The following is a 13,935-nucleotide window of genomic DNA, read 5'->3' on the forward strand; positions in this document are numbered from 1 at the left end:
TTTGTTTCTCAAGCATGTGTATCCTTTTAGACCTATTCAAATTTTCCATTTTAACTCCCCCTCCACCTTAACGCTTGCCCTGTTTATCCTTCTCCACAGTACTTCTTCTTTCAATAAAAAGGTTCCAGGAAATGCCTCTTTTACTAGCCACCTGCATGGGAAAGGAGGGGGGGGAGGGGACTCAGTGGAATTTTTTTTAAAAACAAATCTCCCTCTTTTTCCTACATTCCAAGGGAGGAGCGTCACTAACGGTCACTCAATGGTCTTGGTAGATCTTCACTTCCCATTTCTGGTGATTTATGGGTTCGATGCATAAATCAGAGGTTCAGTGCAAGCTAGAAAAAGAGAAAATGTGTCAAAAGACATTTTTTTTTTTTTTAAAGCAAAGGGGAAGATGGAGAGATGTTTGTTTATTTTGATTGTTAAAAAGTCTCCGGGAAATCGATCCTTCCGGGAAAGGGACGTCCGGATATGGGACGTTACACTGTAAAGGATTCTTTGTTTTAAAAACTCTGTTCACAACAGGGTTTACATTCAATTATTTGAACAAAAAATATGCATATTCTAAAACTTCAATAAAATATTATAAAAGCCATCTATTAACAACTATATTAACCTCCAAGCACCTGGAAAAAATTGAAATGAAAGTTCATTGCGATGCATTACTTTCCCATTGAATAAAAAGGAAAACTGCTTTTTTAATACAGGAAAGCCAGCATCTAAAGTGCGCTAAAAAATGGGGCTAATACTCAAAAGATTATTACATAAATTTCAACAAAGATGCTTTTACAATTAAATTCATAAGAATACTTAGTAAAACATTCAATATTTTAAAATATGCCATTATGTAGATTTTAAAAAACGGATGCCGGCTTTTCAATATCAAGGTTTGAATTTTCTGCAGGTTCATATTACAAAAAGCGTTTTGTTTTAAAAGAAAAATAAACACATTCTAAAAACAGTGTACTTCTTAAATATTCTAATCTGTAAAATTGGTTACATTCATTAACAGAACTCCATATACTTAATTAAAGAAGGGTTTTAATAATTTTTAATTAAAAAGTAATTAATAGATTTCTTTGATCACCATTTTTCAAATTTTTTGATTATTAAATTATTATTAAGATAAATGATTTTAAATAAAGAGTACAAAGAAATTAAAGGGAAATTTTAAAACAAATCTTCATCTAAGATTTGTTACTGCAGTTTAACCAAACTGAACTACTAAATAAGAGAATGGCCATTTAAGTCACCTTTATAAAATTTCAAAATTTAACTGATGAAGTTTGACTTTTCCATAATATTCTTAAAGAGTTCTAAAAATTCTTTAAAAAAAAGAAATAGTTGGTAGAAAAGATTAAAATAACCAATCACTTTTGTTCAAATTTTAGTCTCCAAATCTAGCTGGGAAATCTTTGTTTATATCCTTTTATTATGACCTTATTAGTTATGACCTTTATATCAAATTAAAAAAAGAGAGAGACAATTAAATATGCTACAACATATTAATATGCTCAATAGAGAATTGAATGTTTTATTAAAATGGAAAACTAAATTTTGTATTAATATTTTACTATTCTAAAAATTTAAAAGCAGTAAATTTTTTTGTTGATAAATTCTGATTATTTTGGTCTGCATAATTAATAAGCAAAATAATCAACATTAGAATATAGCTAATAGCATATCAAACATATGCTATTCAATATCATTCTCTCAGATTAATGTAATATGTTTGATTAACAATTAATAAAATAAAACTACAAAGATTATTTTGTACTTATGGGTATGAGAACAAAAAATATTTTATATCAAACTAAAAAAAAAAAAAAAAAAGTTTCTATTTAAATTTGTCAAACAGATTCTTTACGCATTCAAATTCTTTACGCATTTAAATAACAATTAAAATTTATAACAATGAGATTTTGAGTTGAAAGACATAGAATACAATAAACTTGCAACTTAAAGAGTTCAACGTTTTTTTAAAAATTCAATTAATTTAATTTCACATTATTTACAGCTATAAGAAAATTAGTTTATAACATAGTTAAATTTTATAAATATAATTGAAAGATTACAAAGAAATAAAATCAAATTAAAATGCATTTCAAAGTATATTATCACATTAAAAATTGTTTTGTAGTAATTCATAATATAAACAAATACATGATTAAAATTGAATGAAAACAGAAGAAAAAAAAATTAGCTCTTGAAAATAAACTAAAATTATAAAAAAAAATCACATAATTAATTTAACAGATCTCTTTTTTTGAAAAAAAAAATTTAAAATTAAAGAAAAAAAAATCACGATACCTTATATTTTAACTGCATATTGACAAATATTTTTATTCAATTTTTATAACTTACTCATTTATGAGAGAAAAAAATCACACAAAGAAAAGGCAATTATAATTTATCTTTCAAGAGCTTTTCCAAGCTTCATTAGTATGATTTCCTTTCAATACTGTGGATATTTTAAGATGCAGAAACATATTTACAACATTAATTTAAAATTTGGTTTCGAAGCTCATGTTTTAAAATTACGTCTTTATCCTTCCCAATAATTACTTTTTGCAACTATATAAATAATGATTAAAAAAAACTACAGTACATTTTCCCTTTTTTATTAATTAGCATTCTGAAAAACCCTAAAAAGTTAAAACTTTGTAAAACGACATAAACGTAAAACAATCCTGTATTAAAATGCCTTTCAATTTCTTTAAACTGATGATTTCTTTAAAAAAATAATTTGATCGTTTTTTGCTTACTAGATAAAAACAATAAAATGTATAAGTACTTGATTTGTAATTTTTAGGAAGGTAAACTTAAACTATTGAGGAAAAAAAATAAATAAATAAATAATTACAGTTAAAAAATAACACCTTTACAATCTTGATTTAAATTTCTCACACCATTTCAAAAATTTAATCTGTCGAACTATTTGGAAAGGTAACAGATCTAAAATAATAGGTATAAATACCTGTCTTTTCATTATCCTTGAACTCCCACCAGTACCCTTTTGATGGGTGATATTGAGAATATGAGGAAGCTAGATATTAAACAGAAGGCATTAAAAACAGCAATTACACAGAAAACATTAAAATTTTACAATCTTAAAGTACTAACAGTTAATATAAAGACCTTTCAAAATTATTAAAATAACAACAGAAAAATATGTATACTTAAAAAGAATCTACTAATTCTAATTTATATCAAACAACAGAAAATATAAATAGATTGATTATATATTAAAGTAAACTAAACAACTTTACATAAAAGTATTTAAAAGATAAAATTTGAGAAGTAACAAAAAACTCATGAATAATTTTTTTTTTTAAGTGAAATATATTTTATAACCATCGTTGAACAGCTGACCCAATTTTAGGGTTTACGACTACTATTGTTAAACTCCGTAGCATTGTAATGTTGAACCCATTCAAGAAGACAAGGGAACTCCTGGATCAAGTACTGGGACAAATTTTACCTTTGTGGAGGATTTTTTGATGGAACTAACCCGCATTCGAGTTATATGAAGAGGAAAACCACGAGAGCCTTCCACGGTTAGCTTCACGGCAAAGGGACTCTAACCCCGATCCGTCTACCACTGAGGATATTTCACGTCGGCATTGTGATCGGTGCAAGTCGGATGCGGATTCGTATCGGCCAGCCATTGTTGTATTCGGACCCGGTTCACCTCATTGGAAGGCAAATGCTCTATCCCCTGAGCCATTGCGGCTCAAGTGAAATAAATTGTACGAAATATGGAATATTTACTATAACAATAAAAAATATTACTCAGTTAAAAAATCAATAGCTTAACTATTATTCATTTGTCAAGCACAACTACTAGTGGGCTAACAATTACATCTATTATTCAGTAAAAAAATATTAAATTTCTCATAAATATTTTTGCATACATAATGGATTTTCAGTAATTAACACAGTAAAAGGCTCAATATATAATATATATATATATTTTTCGAATGGCAGACACTGAACTTTATTTGATTCACCTTAGAAGATGCCAGAGGTGTTACTCATTTCGCTTTACCCAGTGGGCACCTATGAACCTAAGTCACGAAGGCGAGTAACATTGCCCTCATCACACTACCTGTGTACCACAAACCCGTTCATAGGGTGGGCCACATTCACACACAACAGAGGACAACACAAGAGAGAGAAACATCCATGCCCAGAGCGGGATTTGAACCCGCAGTCATTGGTTTCACAGTCAGGCGTGCTAACCGCTCGGCCACCTGGCCGGCTCAATATACAATATATATATTGTTTAAAGTTTACAATCAACAAAAAATTTACCTTCATCAAATGCTGACTGCAGATGATGAACCATTGTCAGCTGAAAAGATTAATAAAATTTTAAGATATCCATGTTTTAAAACACAGAATAAAAAATAAATAGACTAAAACTTATATCATAGAAAATAAGTTCGAGATTTAAATTTTAAAAAGAGTAAAAAACACTAGAGTTAAAAAACTAAAATTTGTCTGCAATCAAAAAATAACTAAAGATACATTTTAAAAAACTTCATTTCAATCTTTTTAAAGTGACATTAGAACTTTTAAGAAATTTAAAATTTAGTTTTTGTAATTCAGAAAAGTAACAGAAAAGCATTTTCTTACAATCACAATTTTTATAAAAATAATCCTTCAGACTAATTTATTAAAAGTTTACTTTTAATTAGTTTCACTATGAAAATTGCAACAAAAGGCTAGAGAACTACAATAAATTAAAAACCGTGATATATAACTTAGCACTAGAACATGAAAGAAATCAATAAAATTCCAGAAAAATAAAATAACAATTTAGTTTTTAAAAGTTTTTGTTACATGTAAACCAATCAATACTAGAAAAGGAGGAAGATCAAGATTTAGGTGGTCTGACTGCTTAGAAAACGAATTTAAAACTATAAAAATAATAAATTAGAAATTCTTGGAAATAAACAGGATGGCTTAGGATAAAATTCTGTGAAAGACTAGGGTCCTGTCGCATCATGTGAAAGACTAGACTGTCGCATAATATTGTATACAGTGAATAAATAAATTACAATGATCTAACTATCGTTAACCTTTTGAGATAAAAAAACAAAGAAGCAAATTGTATTGAAGTCCAAATTCATAAATATGATCTTAAATGAAAGATAACAAATCTTAATTAAAAGTATATTGTTCTTTCGCACAATCAATTAAAATTTCAAGCAACAAAGTTTAAAGATTTTAACATAAATCAAGACCATCTTAATATAAGACTATTACTTCAAGAGTAAAGGCTTGAGGTACTCTTTATCATTTGAATAATAGTCTGTAACAAAAAGTCTTTTATGCATGTAAAAATAAATCATAATATAAAAATAAATTTTAAATACCATTCGTGATCCAATAACAGAAGCTAAATCTGGTGCCTGATATACAACTCCGGCTAATATATAATAGTCAGAAATGGGTGTAACTAAAAGAAGACAAAAAAACTTACATTAGTTACATTGTGCAGTAAAGTGATAACAGTGAAGATATAAACAGATACATTTTTAAAATTCATTACAAAATTGGCGAAGAAATTACTTAAAATGTAGAGATTTTACAAATTTTAAATTTTTATTCCTTATTAGAAAAAAAAAACTACAGCTATTGGAATATAATATTCCTCGTGTGGAAAGCAGTGTTTTAACACAATCAGCTCGTATAAATTCGAAACAGAAAGAAAAAAAATCCTTTTTATCAGATGCTTAATGTTTTATATTTTTCAAAAATTAATGACAGACATCATCAATGAGGCTGAAGCACAGCATAAATTCAAGATGTCACTAGCTGAGAAAGGCACAAGAACCCATATTCGCATACATAAGTAGTTTTAAAAAGGTACAAAATTTCAAGGTACTATTTCAAAATGCAGGTTTCAATTTCAGAGCAGAAAGTCATAAAATGAGATGATAAATGCAGAAAACTTCAGCAAAGTCGGTAGCTATGCACATATGTAAAAGAATGTTGAAGATGTGACTGTTTAAATAGTATTCCAAAAAACTTCGGTCATGATCTCACAGAATGTATTACCAGTTTCGTGACAAAATTTTCAAAGTATTTACATCGATTGTAATTTTTTAAAAGGTATTTTAAAGTTACATTGCATGACATAAATTTAAAAATTAAGTAAAGAAGTTACAAGTATTTATTATAAAGCATTAAAAATTTATTAAAACGTTTAGTTAAAACATAGTTCTGGAAGCAAACATTATCAATACAAATTGCAAACAACAAAATTAGCCAACATAACTATTAAATTGAAGTTGTTAGGACAGTATAGCAACAAGTCAGACTTTCTTGAAGGGTAACATTTTTAAAATAAACTGTTTCAAAGTATTTTGCCCAGATAAGCATTTGCTTCAAAAATTTGTAGGAGACAGCAACACTATACATAAAAACATTTTATTGTGTAGCATTAATTATTGTGGTGTTTTTCACTAAAAAAAACATGGAAAAATGTGCGGATTAATATATTGCTCTAAGCCCTACAATTTTCTAATTTCATTTTTAAAAAAATTCCTGAAAACTTACCTTGATTCGGAGAATGCCGATGTTGCTTCCTAATGACATATAAAATTGGTTCTTGTACATGTAGTAAACAATATTCCAATCCAATCATATTTCTAACAATAAAAAAAAAATCTTAATTAGGAACAAGTAATTAAAAAAAGTGCAATATATCAAAAGTAAAAGAGAATCATTACCCTAAATGCTCCGGCCCTAGCCTTTGCATTTTTAAGTTCTCATTGTTACAGGTACGATCGTAGAAGGGATTTGTTCTCTCTGAAAAATATTCCATAACATTTGCAGTATTAAGGACTGGAATCCAAGAGCTATCGTGCCAGGAAATACTTAAGGGATTTTCTGAAAGTAATCCATATTATTATTGACAGGGAACACTGATTAGTATGAACAGTCATCATAATACTCATAGAAGGATTAAAAATTAAGCATAATAAATTTAAGGCTGCAGAAGCAGAGTTGAAAAAAATTTTGCAGGTGACAAAAAGATTGGCCAAAACTTGTGTTAGATTAAATTTAAATCTTAAAAATTAAAAATAGAAATGAGCCAGAAAAATTTGTACTGATATTTATAATGATGAACTAACACTTCATTGTCCTGATTAAAAACTTCATTTGCTTCAAAAATAGATATCAAATATGTAATATATAAATGTATTTTTGAATCGAATGAAGTTTTGAATCAGGTATTCTTGGGATTATTTATTTAATACTAGGGTAAACTAACCAGTGAAGGAACACTTAAGCTTCGCTTGCCTTTTAAAAAATCATATTAATTTCAAAATTCGTAATTTTAGTTAAATGACAGTGACAACATATTTGCTACTAATTGCAAATTATGTAAAAAAATTGTAGAGAACCTACATAATATTATTTTAAAGTTTTGGAGGTTCAAATAACAAGTAGTAAGAAGACCAAGTGAAGGAACAGCTCTTGCCAGTGAAGGAACACAAAATTTCCCAGTGAAGGAACACTTAAATTTGGTTATTTTTTAATGCTCTTTATGAATTTATATGCCATATAAATATCTAAAAAGAAGCCTATTCTTGAAATTATAACATACAAATACGTGGAAAATGTTAACTTGTTTTGTTAACTTGCTTAAATGTTTTGTAATCATGAATTGAAAAGTAAAGTGTCAACATATTAACACATACTGTTCATTCACTGGGAAATCTATGCCCAGTAAAGGAACATGCCTGTTCCTTCATAGGTTAGAAGTTTTTTTTTTTTTTTTTTTTTTTTTTTGTATTTTTAACATACTTTTGGTGCAAAACATCGCTAAAGGCACAAGAAAATTAAAGTTTTTCCTTTATTTTCATTAACTTAGAAAAAAAAAACCAGTAAAGGAACACTTGTTCCTTCACTGGTTTTTCATTGTTTGGTGATCCAGTGAATAAACACCCCCTTATCTTAGTACTTGATTATGCTATGATGCTTAAAAAAAAAAAACGTAACTTCAATAACTATATTTTGAATTCTTATTTTCACAGTGTGAAAAATAAAACTATTACTTGCAAGTAATTCTACTTCAAACATATAAATATAAACACTCTCCTTATAACTTTTTCAAAGAAACAAAGTGTGGCAGAGATAACAAATTTAAAAAATCTTCCAGAGAAGTCTATGTGACCAGGTAATCCAAAACATTGCTAGATGACTTCCTATTGTTTGGCAGTAAGCTATTGTTACCAATCAATCTAAAGAAAAACTTTCAAATTCTTATTTTTAATTGATATATATGAAATGTTCCTTCACTGGGTAGTGTTCCTTCACTGGTTGGTTTACCCTACAATTATTACAAAAATTACAAATATTGAAAAATATTACTACTTTCCTCGAACCTAGAATTAGGGGAAAATTTAAAAAGAGTTTAAGTTCTAATCAAAGTAAAATATACCCTGAAAAGCATACCCTAAATTTTATCTATCTATCTATATATTTATATATATTAGAAAGTTGTGACTCGTAACTATTTTTTCAATCTCAGAGCCTATGCTATTATCTTTCGTAAAACTTATTTTAATATCGCGTGAAGTAATTTACTACTTCAATACAAAAAAAATAGTCCTAATAAACTGAAGCGAAAAGATAACTCGTTGACTTCAATAAATATGACGTTGATAATTAAAGTAGACATGTTTTGAGCGTTCAAAAATTCACGTCAGAAGGCATTCCCGCTTTGCAAGTTTTGAGAATGGGTGTCTATTTTTGAGCATTTGAAACATGTCCACTTTTTCCATCTTCATATTTTTCTGAAGACACTGTAAATTATACTGTTACTTTGCTAAGAATTCTATGCACGTAGAACTTCAACATATCGTGAAACATCCACATTTTAATATTTTTAAAACGGTTCGTGCAGTCATTTAAAAAATACGAGAACCGAAAGCATCAGTATCGTAATTAAGTTATCTTCAACTTTGAAACTTGATATTTGGAGTTAAGGAAATTAAATTTTGTGATGAATGTAAAAGTAATAAAATACATTTTATTTTCTTAGTTTTGCTGCTACCATTTCAGCATATTAAGTTAATGATCTTACAACTAATGTTTAAGAGGAGAGTACCATATCATATATACAGTCCTGGCCAAATTATTCGACGCATTATAAGAATCTATGTAAAATCTTAATTATCAGGTGATACTATTACAGCTTTATTGTTTTTACGCGGCTGAAACCGGTTTAGACTTGTTTATGTTCGTGTATCAATTCACAGAATATTTACGATGGCAAAATAATATAATGCAATTTATATAATTTTGCCATCGTTTTCATTAACTTGTGACACGGTGCATTGTCTTGATGAAACAACACTTTCTTCTTCTTCAAATGGGGCCGTTTTTCTGCGATTTCGTTGTTCAAACGCTCCAATAACGCTATTCATACACGATATGTCTAACACTTTCCTTTGATATCTTTAGAGTCTCAGATATTTTGATCAATTTCACTTTACGGTAATCTAAAATTATTTTGTGGACTTTTTTGATATTTTCGTCGCTAACAGCCTCTTTGGGGCGTCCACGGTGCGCATCTTCGTCGGTGTTCATTTCGCCTCGTTTAAACTTAGCAAACCACTTCTCAATGGTTGATTTTCCTGGTACAGAGTTCGAATAATGTTTCTCAAGTCAAGCCTTGGCTTCAAGAGTATTTCTTTTCGCTAGAAAGCAATGCTTTATAAACACGCGAAATTCCTTTTTATCCATTGTTTTTAAACTAACAAAAGTTGAACCACAAACTGTTAGTCCGACTGTTAGTTAAAACCACAGTTAGAAACTGTTAGTTAAAACCACAAACTGTTAGTCCGACAGCTGTCAAATTTTTGCACGTGTTTTTCGAAGGTTAGAACTAACTGAAAATCATATGTTTTTAATAATAGTAGCCCCATCTATGTGTCAGCCTACGAACTTTTCAGCCCAACTGTTACATTATGTGAAGAAAAAAAATTTATGTCAAGGAATTTTTGCTATTGTGCCATAAAAAATCTAGAAATATTTTGGCCTTAAATCGATTTATTAATGAACAAAAACAAAAAATATTGGATTTTTCTCGCATTGAAAAGTATAATATTTAACACACATTTTGTTAGAAAAAAAAAGTTAGTCATTGAACTTTGTAATTGTACCATGAGAAAAAAAGAGGAATATTTTAGTGGATATAGAATATTTTAGCGGAAAACCTATTTTTTTTTTAAATTAATGATCAAAAACAAAAAAAAAACCTCTTGGTTTATGTCATGTTGAAAAGTATTATGTTTAATATTAAGCGGGAAAAAAAATTACGTTGTAAAATTTGTGCTTGTACTGTGAACAAACTCTTGAAATTTCTTTTTAAAAAAAACTACTTATTTCGAAATACTTCGATGCATATTTCCTGTATTTTAAAAATAACGGCTCCCAACAAAAAAATGTACTAAGCATTAAAAACGTATGAGCCACCTTCCATATTTTCGTCAATTTATTAAATTAAATCAAATATTAAAAGATTTTCTTGTAAGCTTATTTTCTTCGTACTTTTTGTCCGAAAACATTAAAAGAAACTTAATTTTAGAACATGGGCTTTGAAACAAAAAATATTCATAAAAATCTGTGAATTAATGGCCACTGATATTGAGCAAGTTGACATGGAATAAGCCTATATTGATAAAAGTATATATAATCGAACCTCGATTCATCTTTTTCCCGTTACGTTTCCCACTTTGTGTTTTCCCGTTTATGGGTAGACTGTATTAGAGGGTGCCCCTTGATTCTCGCCAAGTTGTGATCGCCAAGCTGGGCGATGTTGAAACTCAATCGTGATTCTGATTGGTTTAGATTTTAGCGTTATTTTTAAACGTTCAACGGTATATGTAATTTCAGAGGTCCGTTAGTTCTACGTTGGATACCGACTGATAAGGTTACTTTTGAATCTGGTCAATAAGATCGAAGGTATGTGGGCAGTCATAAAAAAGGAAAAAAATGTCACCGCTAGTCCAGTATTGCAGACGCCATTTTCGATTCGTATTTCGTCGAATTTATGTGGCGATGGAAGTAAACAGATTCTATTTAAACATATATAAATTTAGATAGTATCTAACTGTTATTAGATAATTCTGTGCTGACTCTGAGAATATTCAAGCTTAATGAAGAAGAGTTTTTTTTTTTTTTTCCTTTTCTTTTTGCGCTTACTCCATAAATTTTTGCTTCAATTCAAAACCCTTTTTATTGGGTTTATTAATTTTGCTTATATTGTGTTGATTGCAAGTTTTGGCCGATGTTTTGTTGAAATTTTCCAATGTTTTATTGAAATATCATTATGTTTTGGCCGCTATTCCTGTTACCACGGTGTTCCGCGCAAACAGGAATAGCGCCAAACATAAGTCGCTAATTTCGCCAAGGGGCACCCTCAAGTATATTTTCATCCCGTTTATAAAGTCAACATTTGAGGGTCAGGCACAAAATGCTACGAAACGAACTAAATGGGTTCAATGGTATCAATACCCATTTATTTCGTATGAGATCAAACATCCGTGTCTATCGTTCAAAAATTCTACCGACATAAAAATAAAATCAAGTTATTTACTTTTTAGAAGAAAAACAATAACAGTTATAACCAAAACCAGAAAAACAACGATCAACAATTTATGTATTAGTTAATGAAAACGTTGAAACTTTTGTTGTTGGTCCAAAAAATGAATGTAGATATTAAAGAAATACGAAGATAAATTTAGCTGTAAGCCTCGTAGCCTTTGAAACGATGAAGAATTTTCTGTTTTCACAGAAACTTACAGCACAAAACAGCAATCTGATACAAATGCCGAAATCTTATTTTTATTAAGCGCCAAGAGGAGTGTGCAGTAACCAAAATTTCATATAGGTATTTGTAAAAAAAAATTTATTTGGTTATTCATTTTACTTTGCATATAAAATATTTTTATTATAAGGATATAAGTTATAAATAAGTAATAGAATATAAATTTTGTTTCTGTGATGCGTCCAATTTGAAAAAGTTGGTGAAAAAAAATTAAATGGATTTTAAGATATCATTTTGCATACAGTAATTATAAAATTAATTTTGTTTAATTATGCACAAACTATTTGAATATTTTAACAAAATATGAAAACGGTCTGATAAGTTTTATAAGAATAACTTTGAAAAAAAAAAACTTGAAGTTTTAGAAAATTATTAAAGGGGGGGGGGTGGAATGGTCCCTGGATCTCTATTACCCTCAACAATACAACCTTTACTAATTAAGGTATTGTTGGAGAATTCATAGCGCATAACAACAATCTAAAAATGTTAAAATTTCTGAAGGTCTATTTAATAAAGTGTAACAATAAAATAATTTATTGTTAACAATTGTAACAAAGAGTTATTTTTTACAAAAATACCTTTCGTTTCATTTCCTTACTTTTCCGACAAATCTTAGAGATAAATAATTTCCCGCTTCGAATCGCAAAAACTTTGTTAAAATAATCCTAAATATGAAAAACTTCTTCCGAATCATCTGGTCCAGATTGTAAGTTATATTCAATTTATTTAAGGAAATTATTTAAATTTTTTCATATAATACTTGTTGCTTAATTGCACCATTCAAGTTTTTAATAATGTTATATCATCAGGCCAGTTTTTGAGCGACAGTTAAAACACATGTTGAATCTATTTGTATATTGAAGCCTAAGTGATAAAAGCGATTTCATTTCGAAATGATTGGATAAACTCAGTAAGAAAGCATATTTCGTTTAATCTTTAAGAACACAAGAATTACGAACATGTTGTGGAACATTCAGAACAATACTCGCTTTATACTTTGGCTCTGACTGAGCCACTCACTGGAATTTTTGAAGACCGAAACGTAAATTTAAGCTAAATATAGCGGGTTAGTGTTACGCGATAAAACAAAGTTGGCGAGTTTTAAAATTTTAAAAAAACTTTCCGCATTTTTTGGACTCTCTGAATGTTTAAAAATTGTATTTTTAACTTACTGCCTCCTGAGCACAACTTTAGATTTGATCAAAATGTGGTTTAAGCTTACGTACATAAATAGTATACAAAAACTTAAAAATGGCAAAACAAGCCGATTTACACTTAATGGAAGAGTTATGTGTAATAATCAAATACAACTTCTATATTTATGTGCAACATAGACAAAGTAACTATTAGATCTATATTTCAAAAATTCAAACTTTTCAGATTCCAAAAGAAAAAACCTCAACATAAAATTCCTCGAGTTATTTTTGAAAATGATAAATACAGTAAAGATCCTGAATTGCCCACGCCTACCATTTCAGAGGAAGACCTAACAACACCCTTTGACTGGAATGACATCCGCGAACGATTCTTCAAATTAAGTCCCGCCATGAAAGAAAAGATATTAAAACAGGAAAATCATGACCAAAGCGAAGAAATAACTGACATAACTGTAACATCAAACGAAAGATTCAGCAGTTCCTCCAATTTAACATCCTACCAAGAACCAAAGGAGGAAAGTGCTGTCATTCGAATAGTAACAGCAAAGAAGATATCCAGCAGCTCCCTCAATTTACCAATTTACTCAGAAGTGGAAAATGATGACAACAATAGTGTAACATCAAAACAAATCTTAAGCAGTTCTCCTTATTTACAATCCAACCAAGAATCAAAATATAAAAATTCCAACATTCAAATTAAAACATCAGATGAAATCTCTGGCAGTTCCTCAATTTTACCACCCTGTCAAACCGAAGAGGAAAGTACAGACTTAAAAATTGTAGCATCGAACAAAATCTCCAGCTGTTCCACCTTTTTAGCACCTTACCAAAAAAACGGAGAGGAAAATGCAGACTATAAAAACGTAACATCGAATGAAATCCTCAGCAGTTCTTTCAATTTACCATCCTACGAAGAAACAAAGGAGG

At 29.1% G+C, this 13,935-nt stretch overlaps 1 protein-coding gene across 4 annotated transcripts in view; it reads right to left on the reverse strand.

The window, feature by feature from the left end:
- LOC107441878 (mediator of RNA polymerase II transcription subunit 6) overlaps positions 1-13,935 on the reverse strand; it is a 28,877-nt gene that overhangs the window by 7,663 nt on the left and 7,279 nt on the right. For all 4 annotated transcript variants that reach the window (XM_043048372.3, XM_043048371.3, XM_043048373.3 and 1 more), the window contains exons 3-7: positions 6,741-6,900; positions 6,568-6,659; positions 5,382-5,464; positions 4,315-4,354; positions 2,978-3,046 (exon numbers count right to left, since the gene is read on the reverse strand). In XM_043048372.3, the coding sequence (XP_042904306.1) occupies positions 2,978-3,046; positions 4,315-4,354; positions 5,382-5,464; positions 6,568-6,659; positions 6,741-6,900 (444 nt within the window). The remainder of the gene's footprint in view (positions 1-2,977; positions 3,047-4,314; positions 4,355-5,381; positions 5,465-6,567; positions 6,660-6,740; positions 6,901-13,935) is intronic.

This window comes from Parasteatoda tepidariorum, chromosome 5, assembly GCF_982258835.1.
Source record: "Parasteatoda tepidariorum strain Cologne lab strain chromosome 5, Ptep-v5.0, whole genome shotgun sequence".
Classification (NCBI taxonomy): Eukaryota; Metazoa; Arthropoda; class Arachnida; order Araneae; family Theridiidae; genus Parasteatoda; species Parasteatoda tepidariorum.